The following is a 23466-nucleotide window of genomic DNA, read 5'->3' as shown; positions in this document are numbered from 1 at the left end:
AATAAAAAGGGATTTCTCAATGTAGTTTCTTGCTTGAGTGGTCTGAAACTGTGTAGGTTTGAACACATCAATAGGTAATGTGTTTTAAGTCATTTAAAGCTATATTTTAGATGTTGTCATTGCAGATAAGGGTTTAGTGAGTTCTGATACTCACAGCTAAAAACCAATATTAAAAATTTGGTCCTCACTTCCTAGTTTATCTTCACAGACTCATCTCTGGGACTGCAAATGCAAAGGACCTCCTCTAGCTGATCTGAACTTAGTTTCCAACATTTTCCTCTGAGATGGCTTCTGAATACTTCCTTCATACATTATGATGACTGCTTTCACACTGTGCTTAACTCTTTATTAATTTAGTATTTCTAAGGCTTTTTAAATCTTGTTCAACAGATAGTTTCTAAGAGCTCCTGCTCTAGAGTGCATGTAAAACCTCTTGTTCTAACATAGCCACATATGCCAGACTTGGGCAAGCTTGTTCACATTGAAAACACTTGGAAACAGCCTCTGAATGATTCCTTGCTTTTAAAGGAGGTGTGAGAAATTGTCTAAAGTAAAGGAAGCATCTCTGGGATTTGTTGTCCAGAGGCAGATGCATAGGGAGTGGACAGAAGTGGCATACAAGTGGCATGCATGCCTAAAGAATTTGGGCATCCATTTCAATTGTTCTGTTCTCTAAGAATTGGCTATGCTCTAATTAAGTAATTTTGTCATAAAACTCTGGTTAGCTCATTAAAAAAATGCAGATTCTTTAATCTTAGAAGTTGTGGGGAAACCATTCTTCTTTTAAACAGTTTTTGAAACCAACTTAATTTCTTTGTGTTTTTTGTTTGGTGTTGATAGGTTGTGTTTTTACTCTCTTCAAAAGCTGCTAAGCCAAGCAAAGCAGCCCCTCTCTCACCCCAGTGTGCCTGGGCTCTGAGAGCACCTCCCTGTCCCTCTGGGAGCCCTGTGTCTTCAGGGAGGGAGCACTCATGCAGATTCTGTATTGCATTTCCAGCAAACTTCAGTGCTGGCTACAGGATGTTAATCCGAGTCTGTGCCCTGTCCTCAGGCACTTTGAGTCTGGGGTGATCTAATTGTGATCTGTCTGATACAGGACTTGCCCAAGCTGAGTGTTTCTGCTTTAAATGTTTTTTAGTTCAGCTTTGTGAAACTGTATTTAGGAAACAAATCTACACATTCAGAATGTATAGGTGTTAAATTCAGCTGGGTTCAAAGAAGTTAAATGCAGCTTTGATGTAAATTACTTTATCTAAGCACAGCAGGAACTTCACATCCGTTGAACAATTTCAGTTCTGTAGCTTCTGTCACCCATGCTCCAGTTTCCTTAAACAATTGAGAGTAATCCTGGGAGACCCTTCTGACTTCAATCTGTTTTATTGCATGAAAATATTCTTCAGAAAAAACCTGATAATTTTTCTAAGTCTTTGAAGAGACTTGTGATGTTTTGAGTCTTTATTACACTAGAGGTCAGTGTATGATGGGAGCTTCTGTGCTGTGGTATAGAGTTTCTTGCAGAATCCTATTTCATCAACTTTGAAACCAGATTCTAAGAGAAAGTGTAGCCTGTTACTATGGAAAAAACTTAACATTGAAGTGTCTTGTGACTTACTTGGCTAAAAGACTTTCTTGAGCTTCCTACTTTTAATTCTCCTTGCCTAACAAATGTAAGGCAAGTATCAGTACGGGTACTTTGATGTGGTAAGCACCTCAAACATTCATCATTCATTGCAATGCCATGACTTTTTGGTTCATATTTCTGTATGCCAGGGTATTTACAGGAGTCATCCTCAGCTTGTGCACTGTACCTCTTAAGGACATGGTGGGAGAATTGCACATGCATCTATTATTTTTAGAGTAGGTGTCAGCTTCCTGAGCACTGAGCTGGTAACTTCCAGGTGGGAGGCTTCACTTTTTGGGTGTTGAGGGAAGCACAGTCAAGTATGACTCTGTCATGATACATGTAGAAATTCTTTCCTCAGCAGGTCTTCTTCAGTTCTCCAGATAAGTAATTTCTTTAAACATCTGGAATGTGCAAAAGCAGTTTGTTCCTGCTGACATCATTGGGCAGGGGCACTAGAGCAGGTATCTGTTTGAAACACAGCAGTGTTATGTGATGGGAAATGGGGGGGAAATGCACTGAAGGAGAGTCCTGCAGGCTGGTTACAGCACAAATGACAATTGAAATAAGATGCTGGAAATACCACTAGGGTGGATTTGAGCTCTTGAGTGTTTTTTATGAGAACTGACTACAAACAAAAGTGCCTGTATCCTGTTAGTTTTGTGGAGAGTTCTGAAATGCCTCAGAAAAATAAAAACATGGGATGTTATGAGTTTACAGGCTTACACCAATGTAGAGGATAAGTGCAGGCACAGAGCAGAATTTGGCTGTTTTTAAGTGATATTGTGAATGCTCAAGAGCCTTGGATTGATGAATATCTGTGTGGTCTTTCTTTTTGATGAGGTGGAAGTGGGAAGGACATAGTAAAAGGAAAACCAGCAGTCTGAAAATCTCCTTTGACCTGGCTGCTGCCCAGTGTGCTGTGCTCCATGTCTCTGGGGCACTGAGAAGGATAACACCTCAGCTGAGATAGTGTGAAGGAGCTGCTAGACTGGTTTAATTGAACTGTCTGTGAGGATTCCTGGCTGCACAGGAAAGATATTGAATTCTTCTACCTCTTTCCCAGGTTTTTCCAGGCTGTATTTTCTTTTCTGTAAGAAATGAAAATGTACCAAGGCTTTGCAGTATGGGGCTTTATCAAAACATCTCTCTGGCCTGAAAAGGTGATGGCTTTGCAAAACTGTGTGATCTAAGTCGTCAAGCAGCAAATAAAACATCCTAAAAATGGCTTTTCTTTTCCTATCCTTTTCTGATTGGAGGCATGCAACCTGAATTTGTTTCAGTGGAACTCCTCAAAATCTGTTCTGCATGTAAGAGCTCAGGAACTGGGAACCTTACCTTGAAGAAAAGAAGGTGGTGTAGGTGTCCTGGAGCCAACCTAGTGAACAACCTGGTGGATCACTGCAGATTCTTGCAGAGCAGCTTCATGTCTGTTGCACATAGTGAGAGTCTTTCTTAGTTCAGCTGCCAAGTGTTAAATCAGTCCAAGTGTTCATTTATCTGCACCTAGAAGAACATTTGTGTAGAAGAAATGTAAGTTTGATTGTTCTCTTGGATCAAAAATGATGGATCTTCATGGCTAAACAGATGATTACCCACTAGCCCCTCTTTCTAGTTCATAATATGAAGTATCCAGATGATAGTTTCATGGCTCTCTTTCCTTCATGATCTGCTGACTAATTCTGGTATCTGTTTCGTAATAAAGAGTCCATCAAAATTAGTGTTTGGAGTGTCTTTTCCTGCTTTTGTTCTAAGCTCTCAAAGTGCAGGGCTTATCAGACATACAGTTCAAGTGGCTTGCCAGGAATTTCTCAGATGAACTGCAGAGAGAGCACAGTTTGGAAAAGGTTAGAATTTAATTGCCAGCCCTCACATTTTGATTTCAATCTCAAATGTTTCCTGATAGGTGCTCTGTATTTGTTAGGTCTTATGTTTGTCTTGTCATATGTTCTTGCCAAAACTTTGTGTAAGACTCCTGACAGTATCAAAGATCTGTAGAATATAGTGACACAGGCAAATATATGTATATATAAAAATCCCCAAACCACTCTGTCAAGGTATTTCAACTCACACCAGTTATTCAAAGTTCCTTTAAAAGGGTAGACTTTGACAGGCTTCAAAGCTGCAGGCATTCAAAACTGCAGCACCCTGCTCTTCTCTCTCTTCTTCCAATACACAGATGTAGCATTTGCCAAAAAAAAAGGAGAAATTTGCCCAAAAACAGGAAGAATTAATAAAATGTATTAGTGGGACAGTGGCACTTTTAATGCACCAGGTTTAATGTGTTCTGTGCATTGTAAATGTCCTCTCTTCCCCCCTTACAATTGCTTCCAGGAAGTCTCTGAAGTAGTTGATCAAAATGATAGCTGGATTTCAAATTCTTTCTTTTTTTAATACATAAAGAGAAAGAAAGTAGGAACAGAAGTAATCAGGCAGCCCTATGGTTAAGTAGCAAGAAGGAACATGGAACCAAGAATTACGTGTTGGTGAAAAAACTAGTTTATCGTTTTTCCAACTATCCATTGTTGACCATCACTTTTTTTTTTTCACCTTTCCCACCACACTGAAGTTGCCACTAATTTACCCTTCTAAAGTGCAGGAGTGCTCATTTGAGGGGAAAACAATAGCATGTGGTTTACCATATTCTTGGAACTTTAGGCTAGTTTCCTCCCTAAAATGCAGAGATAAATGTGGGTAAATCTTAAAAATTGTCTTAGTTCAAATGTTGCAAACAGTTCCATAGCATTAGGGACAAGACTGATTTCTGCCTTACCTGTCCCTCTGCATTCCAAGGTAGTTTGTGTTTGGGGGTCTACTTGTCTTCCAAAACCAGAATTTTTCCCAACTCAGGCAAAATTTCTGTCTTATCTGTCTTTTCAATGAATTATTTTTGTTTTGACCTCTTCTCTAGATGCTGTTATTAGAGTCTGACATGTTCAGCAGCTGCAGGAAGCAGAGCAGTGACCTGACTGCTCTTGAAAGTTGTTGCTCTAGTCACATAGGATATCATGACTTCATATAGTGCCTCCTAATAGATTAAATAAAAAGAAGTTGAATAAAGCAGTTGTGAAAACGAAAACAGTATATTTGGCACCTAAACATATGCTAGTGAGCTGAGCCTGAGCTGAGCAAGAGTAAAAATGTTATTTCACCTACCAGCTGTAAGAGGAGGGAGACAGTAATCTGTGCAATAGCATGGACTGCTTCATGGACTGCGCTGGAGAACTCTTCACTCTCCGTGGAAAGAAACAACTGCATATGGTACAGAATAGAGTAAGAAACCCAGAGCAGCTGGTTTTTTAAATTTTTATGGTTTCAGGGGATTGGCATCTTTAAGGACAATGTAGTGCTGGGGAAATGCAACTAGTTTGAAACAATCTAACTTGAATACTTAATCAACATGAGTATCCACATGGGCTGAATCACCCTGCAAATACTGTTACAGGCACAGCCAGAGGTGTTCTGTATTTGCCAAAGAATAAAATAAAACCAGTTGTGGTTCAAGGTGTGAGGATCAGAAATCAGGCCATGTGGCAGTGCTGTTTGCAGAATTGCTTGGTAGGTCAAGTGCTGTACAATAGGAGAAATGTTGGATCTGTCTCCTGGCTGCTGTGGTTCTAGAAAGAGAATTGCCTTTTTCAATTGCATCCAGTGATGCTTAAAATTATGGATTTTGAGAGTAATAGTATTTTGGTAGATGCTTCTGGTTTTGTTATTATCTCCAGTGCTGCTTGACCTTATTGAAATACTGAATATATAATAATAAAGACTTCCTGTGGGGAGGCTAAGGAAAGGTTCAGTTCTTGTCTATATGAATGAGTGAGCCAGCAATATGCTCTAAGCTGCCTCAGCCCTTGCAGTCAGTCAGTTAATTCCCTTTGTACATCTGCCTGCTGGTTCTGGAATGGTTTCCATATCCTGGGATGCATTGTGGCTCTTACCCACGCTTTGTTGTGTTTGTTTCTTGTAGGAGGAGGATTGCCTTTGGACTGTGAGCCACCTGGACAAAGTGATGCAGTTGTACCTAGAGGGTCAGGCCTGGATGGCTGGGATTTAAGGTAAACCCTTGCTGGAAAATACATGCAGATCTGAAACAAGAACTATGGGTTGTTGTTTTTCTTGGTTTTTTTTTTTTTTCTGGAGGTGTTTGTATCAAACATTTGAAGAAGACCCTCTGTGTACCTTCTAGAGCATATGTACTTTAAAAAAAAAAAGAAGTGATATAATAGTTAAGGTTCAAGAGCAGCCCATAGGTCCTTCAGAAAGCTGATTGGCATTTAAATACCTAGAGGTGCTAAATGCTGCCTTGGGAAGAAATGTTACTCAATAAGAAAGTAATAATAGAGTTCCTGAAACAACTTCTCGGAATTCACTGAGAAGCAGCAAGCAGCTGAGATGAACCTCTTGTTCAGCCTTTCTATGATTCCTTCTTCCAAATATTGTGTAAGAGAGAGTGGCTTCAACCATTCTAGATCATGAACAATACCTTAAAATATAATATTTTATTTATTTACAGGTCTGTATTTTCTTTGATGCTGCACACTCTTCATGTTGCAGACTTTTGATTAAATATTTGCAGTGTAGATTTGAGTCAGGATTTTTTTTAACTCTTAGCTATGGAAAAGCATTTCTCTGCGTGAACACAAACCAAGAACAAAAGGGACCTTTTCGTGTGTGGAAGTGCATAGCAGGTTCTGTAGGTCCCACAAAGCTTGCAAAATTTCTGTGAATTGTGGGATTAATCTTGCTCTTGGAGAATTGTGTAATTTTTGTTACTGGGAAGATGTGATTTCTTGGACGTGATCAGGAATGTCTCAGTGGTTTTGAATCAGCAAAATTAGTAAATGATCTCTCTTAAACTTCCTAAAAGAGAACTGATGTCTAATTCTGGTCATACTGCCAGGTAAGAGCTGTCATCCTATTAGTTCTCTTGCTACATTTTTCTTTAAGTTTTCTATCCTTTCTAGCCTCTAAGTAACCTAAGTTATATATACTCAGAGGTATGAAAGGCACCATTTCAGCTGTTGCTCCAGAATTATGTAAGATCTGTTTACTTTGCAACTTCTCATAGCTTCTGAAGTCTGGGAGACCACTGTGTAGAGTGGAAGTTTGAATGAAATCATCTTCTGCTGGTTTTAACATCTTAAAAATAACATGAGAGGCTGGGAACAGCAATTACTCTTGCATGTACTAGAAAGCACATGGAAGATGTAAGGCTTTGCAGTAGAAAAGCAAAACCTAACCTTGATTCCTGAAGATTTGAGCTTGGACCATGGTCTTGGAAGACATGAACTGAATCTTGACAATTCAGGATTAAAGCATATGAATAAAGTCTCCTCAAAAATGGTAGAGCAGGCATATCACAACACAGTTATTAGCTGCATACTTTCTATGCAGTGAATAATTTAATGAAGGTGAGCAGAAACAGTGTGCTCTTGTAGGGCTAATGCAGGTACTGAAAATTATGTGAACAGTCATGGGAATTATGTGAACAGTCAAGTCAAACCTTCAGAGAATTTCTTGCTTGAAATCCTTGTTTCTTAGTAATACCATCATAAAATGGTTGTAAGCTTCAGAAGATGATGCTATTAGACCATGTGAATAAGTATTCTGCTGTATTTAAAAAAAAAATCAGCAACAAAAAAGAGGTTTATTGTAGTAGAGAATTTATAGAACTAGAGTTTGTTGCCAGTAGGCAATTTACACACTTGGTGTGACATAGCTGGACCTTGTCAGATAATAAGCCATGGGCTATTTGGATATAGTCTTCAGATGAATGTGTTCATATTTTTCCACATCATCTTGGAATACTGTGCAGTATTTACTGCAGCTGTTACTGCCTTGTGATATATATTCATGAAGCAATTACATGGGCTTCAGATTATCAGACTGAAAAATGATGGGAAAAAATTGGTGGAGGTCATGACCAGCTTTCTACTTCATTGCTGAAGTTGCATCTAAGACTGGCCAGTTGACTTTAGAGGCTGGGAAATGTGCACAATGAGATGAGTCACCCTCTTTTCATAACACCACAGTAGAAACAGTTTGTGGACTATTTTAGATATTTGTTTTTTTAATTTATAGTATGCCAGCTTTGCTAGCAGCATACCATTTATCATGTGCTGTCTGTATTGCATAGTCAAATTCAAAATAGTCCTATTCCACAAAGTCAACAAAGCCCAGGCTTCATGTGCAAATTCATGTACTGTCTTGCTGGACACTTTATCAACCTTGCTTTTATGTGAAGAAACATACAGTGTTCCCTCTAATACTGGTGTATTTTTAATTGCATAAATTTCAGTCAGTGTAGGCTAATGTAGCTTGAAAAACAGTGCATGGGTTAATTTCTGCCTTCTAGAATAAGATGCCAAGCTTTTGTAAATGCAATGTCTGTGCAGCAGTCCCCTTCAGGTTAATGTTCTTGCTAGCCTAAGTGAAAACTTCATCTTCTCCCTTCTGAAGATGAAGGCAAATAGATGTATTTCCTGTTTATTTTCTAGGATATCAGCAAGATTTTTCCTCTCTACTATGGTTTCAATTCATCTGTTTTTTCAAATACTTTGTAAGCTGAATTATTAATACTTGTGCAGTTTTAAAAAATAGTGCATGCAGTGCCTCACAATCCATTGCTGACCCAGCAGTTGGGGTTTGGTTTTTGTTCTTGTTCTGAGAACAGTTTGCTTGAACTTCTGCATTTTACTGTTCCAGGGCAATGCTACTGGACTTATTGCAAAAGCCAGATTTACAGGAAATGTCATCCTGTCAAAAGTGGCTTGTTCTTACACAGCATAGGATAATTTCTTAGAATGTATTTGTTTGGCATAGGACCTGTTGTTCCTGGTGTTCTCTGGCAGTGTTACTCACTCTCAGTTTACCTGAGGATGGAGTGTTAATGTTGGATTGGCTTGGTGTCTTGGCAGAGAGTTGAGGTGTTCAGAACTCTTCCCTCTACCAGCTCTTCCCCTTCCACCTTGTTGTAAGGACAAGTCTTAACTATTTTCTCCGTACAGTTCCTCCCAGTCTTTGGGACTGCATTACTTGAAGGCATCTTCAAAACTCATTTTTGTTGTAATGAATTTCATTTAGACAATTGGAAGTTTTTAATTAAGATGTCAGGTGAAAAAGCGTGGAATAGGAAGAGTGCAAAAACATCTTCCTTATTGCTGCTTTTTTTCTTCAGACTAATAATTATTGGTGAGAAAGAAGCTATGCCTGATATCAATCCCAAAAGTTAACATGTACCTCTACACATGGCCTGGGCTGTTGCCAAATGTCCTTAGCTATTTATTATGGTCAAAACAGTGTCCTGACTATTTGAGAATTGTAAACTTTGGATGAAGCCACGATTCCATTCAGTTCTGACACTGCACTTCTTTCTGTAGTATGGCTTTGGAGGAGCAGCCTGTCCACCTGGGTCATTTGTCCCTAATTCCCATTCACTGAAAGATTTCATTTTTGTTTCTGGGATCTGGATTACTTGTGCCTCTTCCCAAAGCTTTTATTGCAGTGCCTGACAGAAAAGGTCAGAAAATTTCAACCTTAGGAATGTGTTTCCCCCAAACTGTTGTGACTCAAGTGTGTTCCTGTAAAGCCACACTGCAAAGTGAGAGAGGGCCAGGAAATCTGAGAGGCAATAATGCAATTGTGCTGCTTTTGCTAATTTCTTTGAATTGTGTATTCTGACTTCATTAGTAGCGTCTACAAACCTTGGTGTTTGTGACTCGCAACTGATACCTTTTCTAAAAACAGAAGGAGACAGGAGAGAGAGTACTCTGTTTATTTCAACAACCACAAGCAACACTTCCAAAATACACTTGTGGTTGTATCACAGAGTTATGAATCTTAGGTTATCTGGTGGTGAGTAATGTGGTGAGACACTGGCCTAATACGTCCAGGCTTTATTTAGAAAAGGTAGTTCCTATCAGGGACAAGGAGCATCGGTGTTTCATTCTCTGTGCCTGCTGAATCCCTAAGGACAGATATCAACTCTGCTGACAGGTTATGGTGCCAAGACACAGCACCTCCCTCTTGGGGTCTGACTGCAAGTTCTTAAGCATTTTGCAATATAGAAAGAGACAAATTCCTTTCCCCCTCCAGCTGCTCACCCAACTGCACTTTTTAGTCTGTCCTGTAGTTTGATATCTCTTGACCAGAGAGATATCTCTGGTTGCGATATCTCTTGACCAGATAGATTTTTATTTTTTTAACACTATCTTACTAGAGAGGAGGCTCACAAATAGATTGTAGCAACTTTCCAAATTCTTCAGGGCGGAGTGTAGATTGTACCGATTATAACACCTAGATAATCCTGGAGATTAAGAAAATATTCCTTCATTTTCCTCACTGCAGAGTTAATCCTGTAGAGTCTGGGTGTGTGTCTTCAGTAAAACAATAATCTTTTACTGTTCTGCCTACTTAAAAATGGAAGAGCAAACCCTCCCTGACAAACCAGGAGATGCTCAATTTTGGGATTATATACAATTTGCATTGAAGATGAGCTGGGCTGGAGGGCATGGATTTTGACACAAAACATGTGGCTTTATTCCCATGGACAGACAATGCAGCAGAACTGGGGATTACTGAAGGCTGTGGGACTGTCCTCCCTGACTTGCCACCTTCTCCTCAATTCAGAGCACAATGGCAATAACATTACTGCAATTTGTGTCTGATAGTGAAAGAACGATGTATTCTCCCAGATAGACAGAAGGTGTTCGTGTTGGATTTAGGCTTTTTTATTTTTTAACATTGCTGGTGTTTGGTGTTTTTGAAAGATAAATAAAAAATCCTCTGTGAGTCATTTTAGGCTCTCACAGAAACTTGAACGTGCTAAATGAGTAGGTTCCCCTAGCTGAGCCAATGGGGATGGCCAGGCACAGGCAACACTTTTATCCCACGAAAGGGAGGAGGGGTGAATGAGCCAGAAGATATAAGCTGAAACAAAGCCATGCTGTCCTTCTGAGTCATTCGCACACACTGGATGGGTAAGGCTTCCTGCTTCCTGGGACACACAAGTGGGGTCATGATTCTAACAATGGATGCTGGTAAGTCACTTTTTATTAAATTTGTCTGGGTTTTTTTTTCTGGGAAGTCTCTCCTTCCCCTCCACCCTCCCCCCAGCTGTAAAGAAGCTATCTGTAAACTGGAAAGCTGAATTGTTCAATAAGAGAATGCTTAATCCAGACTTTGCACTCTGTGCACTTCACTGTGTTACCCTGGTGTTATTTCTTTACTGTTACTCGTTGAAACACATACCCTCTCCTGCAAAGGAAGACTTCAGAATCAAAAGTGTGTTTGTTTTTTTTGTGCTTCATAGGGTCAGAACCTGTGACCTGAGAAGTGTGTGATATCTCACTCTTTGATGATAGAGCTGATAGTGTCTAGAAGATACATTCTAGATGTTAGACTTGTTGTAAAGGGATAGTGGTTAACTAATGTATTGTCTGTGGCTTCCTCTACTCTGTATTTACAGAAATTTTGTATTGGAGAGGAAGAGGAAGAAACTGCTGTATTTCTGTGGTAGGCAGCTCTGTTTTGTGTGCTTGTAGTCAAGGAAGCCTATGTTCTATGAAAAAGCACCTTCAAGATTTTTATTTATTTTTTAAAATTAGGCACAAACATGAAATTTGCAGCATTGTTTCTTGTGTGATATGGAGAATGAATGTAGAGTGGTTTCTATAAAAGAAACAAGCAATCTCTGTCTTGCTTCTAGAGGGGGTGTGTTTCCATGTCATAACTTGCATCCTTCAAATTCCACAGTAATAAAAGACCTTGGATTTTAATGGTTATGGATAGGGCATAAAGCACCAGTGGTTGTGCTGTGGCAGAATGCTCTCGGCTGCTCTCTCTCTGTACCAGCTGCAAGCATGCCTTCTGCATTTTTAAGAGCTCTGTTGAACTTTTGTCAGCAGTTGGTTCAGCTACTTTTTTTTTTTTTTTCACCACAGTGCAGAAGCATAATGTGACATGTTCTACAAGCTCTGTTCAAAGTGATAAACTTACTCAGGCAGATCTTGCTGGTGTGTTTTATCTACTTGTCACATGCTGAGTTTACTCCATGCTAATGAAAAGCTCACTGTCCCACATGTATCTGAACTGATTCAGTTGGAGATTTGCTAGGTCCTAAAGAGAGAACTGTTTGTGCCTTTGTACAGCTCTGTGACTTTACTGAGACTGCCAGAGGGTGACCCAGCTGGGTTCTTCATGCACAATTTAGAGGAGACAGCAAACCAGTTCATTCCACCCACCCACACTTAATTGAGGTTGTTTTGTTATTGTCTTTGTAGTCTAGTGACTAGTCTAGTGACTCTTTTTGTGTTCAAGTTACATGCTTTACAAATCAGTTAAAACCCAGACTATTTAACTGAGATGATAAAATTTAACAGAAGTGTGCGGACGAATAAGATGTGTGTGGCTGACAATTTGCCATTAAGTGGAAGCTGATGATTTTTATATTTTGACCTTTCCATTGCAGTAACTTCTAGAGGCCCTTAAAGCAGTTTGCATACCAGGAATTGGCAATCCTCTTCTACCTCTGCTTGAATAAAAAGGGTGGATGCCTAGATGTCGATGTCCTGCCCAGTATTTTAGGAGGATGCCCTGGCAATGTTCAGAATTTACGTGCTTGTGGGAGATAAAGACACAGACTTTGCCACAAGACACTTCTTCCCCTTTGCAGTGCCAAGTACCAAGTATTCCTGTACTGCACTGGAGTAATTGATGTTTTGGGATGTAATGTTTTAGACAGACTGGTGGGATGTTAATAATACATGTTAGAAAAAATACCTTTTATTTGCATGTACTTACGTGCTTGTGTTGTGCACTGTTTCTTGGCACTGTGAGGTGAACCATGAAGATAATACTGCTCACCTATGTTTTGTTGGATCCATACCTGCTTTTTTTCTCAGAACAATGTCACTGCACTGGTTTCTCAGTAATTACTATGCTCTTGTAGTCCTAGTGGTAATTTTCAGTTATACCAACTTATATGGTTGTAAACATACATTTGGAAGCTTTTAATTCTGTGAGAATTCTTAAATTACAGTTCTCAACTTCTTTGTGGGAAAATGGTTCTAACTACCTGAAAGGAAACACTGTAATTCAAGGATTTATAACAGGGTATTCTAGTACTTCTTAAGTGTATTTAGGTTACAGAAAAAATACACAAGCAATTCAGTGCCTTATGCCTTAATCTGGGACATGGATAGTGCTCCATGAAATTTATCTGCTTAGTTTCACCCACCTTTTAATGCTGTTCTTGCTGCTCTTGAAACTGTTTGCTTATTTTAAATTATGTGTTTGCTTTATAAGTTAGGGCTGATAACTTCTTTTTATGGGCATTAAATACTTAAGCTGTTTTTTTAAGAGAATAAAGCTTGTCTTCCTTAAGGTAATTGTAAGAATACTTGTGCATCTGTTTCAAAATATATTTAATGGGTTTGATTCTGCTGTGTTTGCCTTAGCAGCTTCTAATTTCTGTCAGGAGGAGGACTGAAAATATTTTGGACGAGGGGAATAAAAGGGAGAGCTGCAAGCCAGAGTTGACAGTATAATTGGATTTGAAGCAGCTACAGGCTGGGACTGTTGCAACAGCTGATTTGATCCTTCTGAGTTTCAAGAGCTATTTATGGTAGATTAGCTGTATCAAAGCTCTACTGTTCCAACCATAAAAGGCTGGTCCTATGTGAAGTTGCCACACTGCATTTGGCTTAGTCCTCAGAGGTTGGAGAGCCTATAGCTTTTTATGTGGATAAATCCAGTGATGGATGGAAATACTAAAGGCAGATCAAGGAATAACACTGTTGAGGACTTCAGATGGCAGCGAACTCTTAAAAGGAGATTTTCACTAATAAATTTTTTGCTCTGATGTTTGGAATCAGCACTTGGATATAGCTCCTGCATATTTACTGCATTTGGTGAACGCATGCTTTTAGGAAAGCGCAGTTCTAAATTTATCTGACTTATCTGAATCATCTTGACTGCACATGTACTTGCCAGCCATGCATGTTGATATTTGGTAACTTTTGTGAAGTCACTTTTCTGTTTTCTAAGTGGGTGAGTGTTAGGTTCTTGGGAAAAGAATCTTAGCTGACGCGAGAAACTTCTTTAAAACAAGAATTATGAAGTACTTGGCCAAAGAGAACTCCAGGCGTTATCAGTAACTATTTTGAGAAGACTTTGACCCCTTTTGCTGCATCTGTACCTTCTTTCTCTCCTCTTTGTGTAAAGGCAGACAAGTGGATTTTTTACAGGATTCTGAAGTAAGTAGCACCTCACTCGGGGAGCTTGCACGCAGTTGCTCGAGCCGGTTGTGTGAGAATATTCACAGCATTGTCAGATTGAAATGCAAGTGGGTTTATTCCAGCCTGTGCATGCCAGTCCTTCAGCCTTCCTTAAGGCACTTTGTGTTTTTATTCTCGTGGTTTTGCTTAGAAGATGAGTTCATTCTGCTATGAATGGAAAGTCCTGTCGCTGGTTGGTTTGTGTGATGTGTTTCTCTTTTTCAGTTTATTATGTTAACCTTAGCCACAGTACTACAAGGGGCTATAAGAACACTTCTATAATAACTAAACTTTTCAGTGGTAATTTTCTCTTGTGTTTAAAAAGTTCTATAAATACATGTAAGTACTGTTACATTGGATAACTCTGCTCTATTTTGAGACTTGGAGCATTCTGAGGAAAGCTTGCTCCAACTTTCCATTCTCTTAGTTCTAAACATTACCAGGACACTGCAGGTAGAAGAGGTAGAAGTTACTGGCACTGTTTTACCTTCTTCTCCTGCAGCAATATCTTTGCTTGCAGCTCCTTCAGCCATTTGTTTGAGAAAATTTGCAGCATTGTCAGTTTGAAATGTGAGTGGTGTTATTCCAGCCTGCTTAAAGAGGGGGAACACAAGGGACAGGGGGATTGGAAGGCAAGTTTCCTTGCTTCAAGGAGATGTATTTTAATCACCAGAAACACAAGAATAGTGTCCTTGAAAAAAAAAGTTCTGCTTCTCAATTTTTCTTTTAGGAACTAGCAATTTAAAGCCACCTTCTATTTTATTTAGATTATAAATCTGTATTTCTCTGTCAAATGGATCTAGAATTTTTATTTTGAATCACATAAACCTTTGTTTTAGCCCTGGGAATACCTGAAGACAGAACATGTCTGGAGCATTACTGTTTTAAAACCAATTTGAGTTTAGTGATAGGAATATTGTATTGGAATAAACTCCCCCATATAGTGAATTTTTCTCCCACAGACTTTGTTAGATATATAGTTAAATAATCACCTGTATCTGCATATTTTATAGGAGATTGAATCCTTCTACCTGCAGAAGCAGTGAGGGTTAGGAAGAAACTGCCTGATAAATATACTCCTTCAGACATCTTCTTAATTTCTGTGTTGTGTAATCAATGACTTTTAAATGTTTTTACATTGCTTCCAATAAAATGAGTATTTTTAATAAGCATCCTTTTTTATGTGATCTGATTTTCTTTTTCTTTGCTTATTGTATTTAAAAAGCAAGTTGCTGTAAATTGCTCCATTTTAATATGCCTGTTATGTTCCTGTAAACCTTTTAGAAGGTGTCAATGCCTTAAAGCCTTAAAACAGACCACAGAGACATCACATATGGAAGTTAGATACCCCAGAGTGTGTAGAAGCTCTTAACTTGAATTTTAGTCTTAAGTGCACTAAGGGTGGAACGCAGGAAACATTTTGATTGATGAAAAGTAACAATATCAGCTTCTCTTTGTACAGCAGAGGTTAAAACTTGTTAGAACAGGTAAATTTTCTTCCCTATCTCAAAAGTTAACTCTGCATTGCTAAATGACATTTTTGGCCAACATTTCCAGTAGGAAGGAGGATTTCAGATTTCACAAGACTATAGCAGTGCACTTGACATTTCTTTGCTAAATTCTTTGTATTTGATACTTTATATGGGATGAAGGTGGGGGGGCATTAAGCAATTTTAATCTGTCTTTTGCTTGGCCGTATTTAATTTTTATACAGAGAAGAAAGATTACACTACAACTGTACACAGAACTATGTAGTAGAGGAAAAGGGAAATGGTAGTGCACATTGCTCCTTCACAGTGACTCAGAGATGGTGGAGTTGAGCCATTTGTGACCAAGACATTTAGACAGGTCGTTGGAATCTTTTTCTGTTTGTAAAGTGTCTGTCTCACACATCATAGCACAGTATGGGCTGAGGTTTCTCTCTATGTTGATGAAGTGGTTTGAAAGCAGTGTATAGTTTAGTACATTTGTTTATTCAAAAGGTGATTAAGAATGTGTGGAATTTGTGGTTTGTGGTTTTGGGGGTTTTTAAATGCAGCATTGTCATTCTACTTTCTTAGAACACGTTCACGAGATCAGGTGTCTATGAAACCTTTAATGTAATGAACAGAGGAGAAAATTACACAAGCTTGTTTGGTTTAAATTGCTGTTGTTTGAGTTCATGTTTCTCCCCAATGTGTTGGCTGTTGTGGATGGAAATTTCACTGTAATTTTCAGGAGACAAAATCTGTGGAATAGTTTGCAGTAACAGGGTGGCTGAGATTATCCACTTTGCAGAGGCCTTGCAGTCTGCAGTGTGTTTTTCTTGCTGAATGCAAAAGTTTCTGTCTTGTGTTTCTGCATGGAGAAGCCTCCATTTGGCTCCTGCAGGGGAACAGTGAGCTTGCAAAGGAATTAGTGCGCAGTGCTCTCACCTTGTGGATTCCCTGCTTTTGCTATATTCCCACCTAGACACTTTAGAGTTAATGGACACATTGGAAGGTCGTGATTTTTAATGAGCAAAACATGTCCTACTTGGAGTCTGCCTTAAGCAGATAAGAATGCATTGGGTAACTGGTGATAAAAATGCTTCTGATGTCACTGATTCACGTGGTGGTGTGTTGAAGGGAGTCTTTCAGTAGAGAGGGTACAGCAATTATGCATTAACTCTTTGATGATTAATTTGGATTCAGTTGATGGGATGGTCTGTCTTTGTTCTTATGATGCCCAGTTTTCAGACTTAAAAAAAAATTTGTAAAGTCATTATCAAAGACCCAGATTAAAATTATTTGGCTTCTCTGGCATGTCTCTCTCTTCATGTACACAAAAAAAAACCATCACGAGGTACTTGGACATCAAGCATCATGTGTCATAATATTTAAGGCCAGATGTATTTCTAAAGCAACTTGAGCCTCCATCAGACCATTCTGAAGGAAGTGTGCAATTTCCTGACAGAACTGAGCCATTTGACACCAAAAAATGCCATGCTGTTACCAGTGTCTGTTACAAAGGGGCTGCATTCAGGTGTTAGTCCAGAGATTGTGTGCCAGAGTACTGTGAGAAGTAAATAAAATTTCTGTGGAGTTAATGACTGCCAAATGTGCTCCTTTTGGCTTATACCTGTAAAACTCTTGGCAGTCAGCAAAGATGTGCAGGATTTCATTCTTACTCTGTTATATCAGCCTTAGATTTAGACAAAGTTGCTGTCTATTCCCTAAAATAAAACAAAGGTAACCCTGTCTCCCATCAGCTCTCTGTGGAAGGATGAAGGAGTGTGGATTACTGTTTCAAAACAGTTGCACCAAATGATCTAGAGAATATGCAAGTGCTTCACATGTGACTTTTTCAATCTTGCCCTTTCTGACAAGAAGCCCAGTTAAGCCTCAGAGGCAGCTAGAATAACTCTGTAACTCTTAGAAAATAATTGCCCCAACTGTTTATATTAGAGTGAAAAATGGACAGTATTTCAATGTCATTTTCCATTAAGTGACAACTGGCCCTGAAAGCAAGGTGAAATCCTACTGAAAGCAGCATTTCAGGCAGCTGTTGGCATTCCAGCAGTGTCTAGGGTTTGGTAAAGCTAACCCTGTAGCCACAAGTTAGATCTGGGAGTTGAGACCCTTGGCTTTGGTGTCAGTCATTGAAACACCTGCCTGCCTTCAGTTCCAATAAAAAAACCCTGCCAGATGTTTTAACACAGGCAACTGGAGCTGAACAGCTAACAGTTGGTGCTCCAGCAGCACTGAATTTCACTTTTTTACCTCTTCATTGTGAAGAGAATTAGCTACTTTTTGTGGTGAGTAAAACTAACCTTGAATGATAGATATCTTATTGTAACCAAACATCCAAAGCATATAATTCTTTTGAAAAGCAAACTCAAGGCTTTAGTGTTGGCAATTCTAAGCAACCTGAAGCTGAGACAAATAAAGCTCACTGCATGCCCTAGAGTTAGTTTTTACTAACCTGTTTCAAACAAAAAACACATGCTAACTCCCTGAGCTGCTCTCAGCAAAAGCTGTGTGAATTGTACTCAGTTGTACACTTTGAAAACACAGCTTAGCCCCCATCCTTTCATTCTGATTGGATAGTAAGGATTGGCTTAGCAAGTAAGAAAACTTCAAATTTATGGATGAAGGTTGAGTTTTAGAATGGGAAACTTTATTTCATGCCTGTAAAATTAACTCATGTCTTTAAAGGCTGCATTACAGATTTAAATAGCAAATTCTCACTTTGAAGTTTCCCATCTTTATTTTTTTCATTCCTTAAACTAAACTTTAAAAAATAACACAGAATATGCTTTGGTTGTAGAGCTGTACATACTAAAATACTGTATTTATCAGAACACAGGTGTGTAAAGGTGTGCTGCAAATGTAATTGTGGCAGATGCAGTTTCAACATTGTCAAAATGCATTATCAGTTTATATGTGGAATTACTGGAAACTGTAGCTCTGCAAAAAATCAACATTGCATTTTCAGTCAACTAACTGTATTAAGAATGAACAAAACCATTAAAGGTTTTCTTGTGGTCAATTCTGCTTATGTAGCAATCATCTAGAATTGTATTTCAACTGACCAGAGTGGTTTTGTCCCCAAAACATGAGTCAATCAGAACACTTGTGGAAGAAACATCTGTTTGCAAAAATTGTTTGTATTTGGTGTGTGGACAGTTTTGATTTTTTTTCTCCTCTTTTTGACATTTCTAAAAGCATAAGAGTCTTTTTGGCTTCTTCGGAGCAATAAGGACCAACTGAACTGACCACGTATGCTGACAAAGGTAAATTTTATGAAATAACATGTAAATCTACCCTTGATATCTGCCAGGGATTTTGGAGGAGCGGGGCTCAGGCAGGTAGGGGTGTGTGTGTACACATCTGTAAAGGGCAAACAGACACAAAAGTGTTGCTGCCTTGAGCAGCTGCGAGTCCTGCAGTGAAGGGCCAGGGTTAGCCAGGCTTCATCAGGGCTCCTGATTGCTCTCTGCATCTAAAGAGGGACTTGTCCAGATGGAGATCTTGCAGAGGTGGGAATGGCCATGTTTAAGCAGTAGAAAACCTGGCTAGGTTAAGTTCTTTTTAAAAGTAGCCAAGGAATGGTTGTCTTGAAGTACATCAGAGCTCAAAAGGACAGATTTGATGATTGCATGCTCATTTACAGACCACAGCGTGCCAGATAAGAGATAGTGTTCAGATCAGAGGAACTCTGAAAGGAACTGAAAGACCTGTGAGTTTAAAAAAAAGCTCCTGTATTTGCAAATGTTTGGCATTTCTCTTCTGATCAGAGGCTGGACGCCTTTGCTGTTCAGTCATTAGATGAAGTCACAACCCTTTATATGTAAGAGCTATGTTTAGGTGGGCAAAGAAAAATGATCCATCCTGGCACTTACTCAGAGTGAGTCACAGAGGCTTAGATTTTCTGGTGTTAATCATATTTCTGGCTATTTGGACTATGTATATTTGCTGGCTGTAAGGATTTGTAAGTGTTAAGTCAAAGGAAAAAACATGGTATCAACACTTCTGTCCAACATTTTGTTCTCTAAGTAATGTGTTCCAGACATATTAGCTAGAATTCATAGCATTTACTAATTGCAGAAAAAAACCCATAAAATCATCCATGAGACTTTGTGTTCTTCATAGCTGCCCTGTTTTATACAGGAGGCCAAGAGTGGCCTTGCTGTTCATTTGCTTGTAGACTGGTGCTTACGGTTGTCTTGAAGTGGATTCAGGCTTCAGGTGGGCAAATTTCAAAATCAGATCTCTTAATTTTTTGTTAAAGGGCAGGGTTACCAATTTTGTTCTTCTACTTTAGGCAACTGATGGCTTGGATTGGCAGTTAGGAATGGTGAAAGTGGCAGCCTCACTTTAAAATACCAATTTAGGAATCTTTCCCCCTTGCCTTTCCATTCCCAGTTTGCTCCAGAGCCACTCTTTCCAATAGCATCAGTTGGATGGATGGTCACACAGATTGGGGAACTGCTCTGTCAGAAGGTTTTTCCACTTCCTCCCAAGTCCTGTGGGCTGCTCAGAGCTGCTCCCCATGGCTGTGTCAGCGTGGGTGCTGAATGAGCAGCAGGGGAGTCAGGGTTTGAAGAGTTGCTCAGTGATGGAGTGAGAGTGTAGGACAGGTGAGCACTGTGTTGGCTTGGGTTAGATGGCAAGAGAAGAGATAAAAACTGGAGGGCCAATGAGCTCTGTGAGTTTCCTCAGTGCTTTGCTTTCTTATCTCACTCATCAGGTGGGATGTCAACATTTAAAGGTTTGTGATGAGAGGTCTATCACACTGACAGCCTCAGGTTACTCCATTTAGAGACTTAAATGATGGTAAGACATGCATGAATATGTCTTGTGTGAGTATTGGGCTGGTGTTTTAGGCAAAAGAGAACTTCTCTTTGAAGACAGTGTATTGATTCTTGGACCAAGTCTACTGCTGTGTCTTCTCGCCCAGTGTTAAAACTGCACATGATCTACTTGCCCCTGTGTAATGCTTCTGGAAGAGTGTCATGAGGACTTAAGTTTGAGCAGTCTTCTACTTGAAATTACTTAGTTCTGCACCTTTGATTTGAGATACATGTAAACTCTTTTCTTGAATGACTGAAGTTCATATACTGCCTGTGCTGTCTTGTGTGGACCTGGGTAAAAATAGCTATAAGTAAAATTGGGGCATAATTTGGAATTGCAGCTGTGAAAGAATTATATTTAATATCACAAGTACTTTACACCTTGATTGAAGCCAGCACAGAAGTAGCACATTTGTAGGGAAATATTAAGTGGGGAAATATTTTTGATTTATACCTATGGCCCAGTAATTGAATAGAATTTTATGAGCGACTTCCAGTGCCTGTGAGAGACTGAATGCAGACAATGAAATGTCGTGACAGCACAGCTCCATGGAAGTTAATTGTCAGGAAAGAAGTGACTCCACACATAATCCTTTCAGCAAATGCTTCAGATAAATCAAGAACTGTTGGGCTCACATTGTTGTACTTCCTGGTGCCATGAGCAGCCTTCCACAGCAGGGCCCTTGCTCCCTGTGCAAGAGCTTGGAGAGACAGAGAGGAGAGAAGCAGGAGTTGAGAGAGAACAAGGATTAGGGACCAGGCATTGAGATGGAGAGGTAGAGGCATCTTCAAGGGAAGCACTTAAAGAATCCTAGGATATGCTGAATTGGAAGGGACCTGGGTCACAGAGTCCAATTCCTGGCTGTGCACAACACCATCCTCAAGAGTCACAAGAGGAGCTCTCTCATGTTTTTGTTTCTCCTGCCTTGATTGGATAAATGAGCTAGTTTAAACAGGATCTTCAGACACCTCTGCTGGGAGAGGCAGGGTTGATATGCTGGGATAAGAGTCCAAGATTTAATCTAAGTATTTCATCATGGGATTACACCCTAGGAGGTGTAAATTGCTCGTTCTCAGCATGACTTCTCTTACATGACCTGTGCCCTGACAGTGCCTCCTCAGGTACCTGGGAGTGTTTTACTCCTTATTCTTATCTTTGATTCAGGCTGTGAAACACAACCTGCTCAACTTCAGAGTCTAATGAATGGTTTGAGCTGAAACGAGCTTCAGGCTGATTAACACTTCTGAATTGCTTCTCTCTTGTGACATGTAACAATTAGTTGAATTACCATAAAGTTTTCTGCTGTCTATGTTGCTTTCACAAAGACATAATTTTGTGTTAAGCACTTTTTTTCACCTGGGGAGCAAAGCACGAGTGTGTCCCTCACATGTTGCTGAAGTGGTGGGCAAGACCTAACCATGAAAACCAGTGGAGCTGAGATGTGCCCTTCTGCCTGCAAAAGGATGCCTTACTGCATCTCCTGCTGGGCAGATGTGTGTCTCTTCCTCCACAGAGCAGGGATTTTGTCAACTCACTGGAGGTTAAGTGTATTCAGTAGAGTTCAGTAAAAAGCAGTGTAGCTGGTGGTGCTGTTCCCATGGCCATCAAGCTGTACTCCCTGTGGGTGGTCCAGCAAGGCAGACAGGCTCAAAATGTTTGGAAATATTTACACAATCAGGACCCTGAAGCTGGCCAACATAGCTGTCTATCCTACAAGAGTATTGGGTGCCAAAAAAAATGGGCATTCAGCTTCATCCAGCCCATCATGTTTTCATTTGTAGCTAAAAGTCTTTCTTAAAGCTACCTGCCAAGTGTTGTAGCTGTTTAGCTTTAAGGGTTGTCAGCTACCCAAACCTGATTTTGTTGCAGAGTAGAGATTTAACTAGCCACTAAAAATAAATAAATAAAAGGGGATGATGGTACTGGAAGAGTTTTGCAGGCCAGACTCAGTTTGGATTTTTTTCAACTACTTTTGGAGCTCTTAGTAAAACAACAATCAAACTTTTGGGTCAGATTATTGAAGTAAATTATTTTAAACTTCTGTTGCTTTTTAAAATTATGATAACAGTTTTAAAACCTCCATTCTGCTTCTAAGGGAGATCCTATACAAGTCAATGGTTCCCCTTCCCTCTGCACCACAAAGGATCTCTCCTGATTAGGGCAAACAGGCAGCTTGTGTCTTTGACAATAGGTCCTTGTGTTCTGAGGACAATAAATTATTCCCTCCCCAAAGAAGGCTAGGAAGCTAAAAAACAAGTCCAAATAAGCTGGTTTCTCTACAGAAGCCAAGCAGAAATAGTGTAATTCAAGTGCAGTGTGCTGTACCCTGAGCAGTGTCCAGGACTGCCTGGAGTGCAGAGCTTTCCCCCAGGCGCTGGTAGGAATTCACAGTAGTCTTCCCAAACACCAGCCTCTGGCCAAAGCTGTGACCTGGGAGTAGAGGAAGCATCAAGTGATGATGTTCTACAAAGCCTTTTTATTTATGGTGCTTCAGACTTTCTGGATTGGCCCATAGGCCATTGTATCAGTCACAATTTTAGCCTTTCCCATTTTAAAATAGGATCATGATTACATCCTTCAGGACATCTGACCTTTTTTCTTCACTGTTTCAGTTACTGGTCTCTAATTTCTTCTCCCTTTCCATTCAGGGATTATATCCTTTTTATTACTTGATATTCTTTATTTACATTTCTCTTCTCTTTTTTCCTGCTGAGTAGTCTAGAGGTTCTCTTTGGAGATGCCTTTAAGTAGTGCTTTGTTGGAAGTTACTCTTCCAAATTGAGTGCTTTTCATTGTTCTGTAAATATTTGGAGCAGAAACAAAAACCAGAAGCTTGGAATGCTCATTTATGACAGATCAAGCCTCTTACCTTGTTTGTTCTGAAGCAGTGGTGCTGAGGGGAAAATCACATAATTGCATAAATTGTTGTAAGGTAAACCTTGACAATAACTTCAGAAAGTTCTAACTAAATTTGTTTTGCCAGGAAATTACAAAAGTAGTTCTGAGCTTTGCTGAGCTGTCTCTTTTGTGACAAAGGAGAAATGTAGCTAAGGAACACATGGAAGAAATGACACAATTTGGCTTTCTAGTTTTGCTTTACAGCTTGCATGACTATTAGGAGAAACCTTCTGGCTCAATATACACCTGGTTTAATACATTAAATGTAACCTTGAATTTCACATTCCTTACAAGCTGTGCTCTAAATATTTGTTGTCCTCTTCAGATTCATAAGAGCTTTTGATCCACCTGCACT

At 39.5% G+C, this 23466-nt stretch overlaps 1 protein-coding gene across 9 annotated transcripts in view; it reads left to right on the top strand.

Moving 5' to 3' along the window:
• The first annotated feature begins 10594 nt into the window (after positions 1-10594).
• SVIL (supervillin) overlaps positions 10595-23466 on the top strand; it is a 99598-nt gene continuing 86726 nt past the window's right edge. For all 9 annotated transcript variants that reach the window (XM_033061892.1, XM_033061866.1, XM_033061884.1 and 6 more), the window contains exon 1: positions 10595-10662. In XM_033061892.1, the coding sequence (XP_032917783.1) occupies positions 10599-10662 (64 nt within the window). In that variant the 5' untranslated portion in view covers positions 10595-10598. The remainder of the gene's footprint in view (positions 10663-23466) is intronic.

This window comes from Catharus ustulatus, chromosome 1 (genome assembly GCF_009819885.2).
Source record: "Catharus ustulatus isolate bCatUst1 chromosome 1, bCatUst1.pri.v2, whole genome shotgun sequence".
In the NCBI taxonomy this organism is placed as follows: Eukaryota; Metazoa; Chordata; class Aves; order Passeriformes; family Turdidae; genus Catharus; species Catharus ustulatus.
The sequence above is the reverse complement of the archived record's forward strand: the minus strand, read 5'-3'. Positions and strand labels throughout refer to the sequence as shown.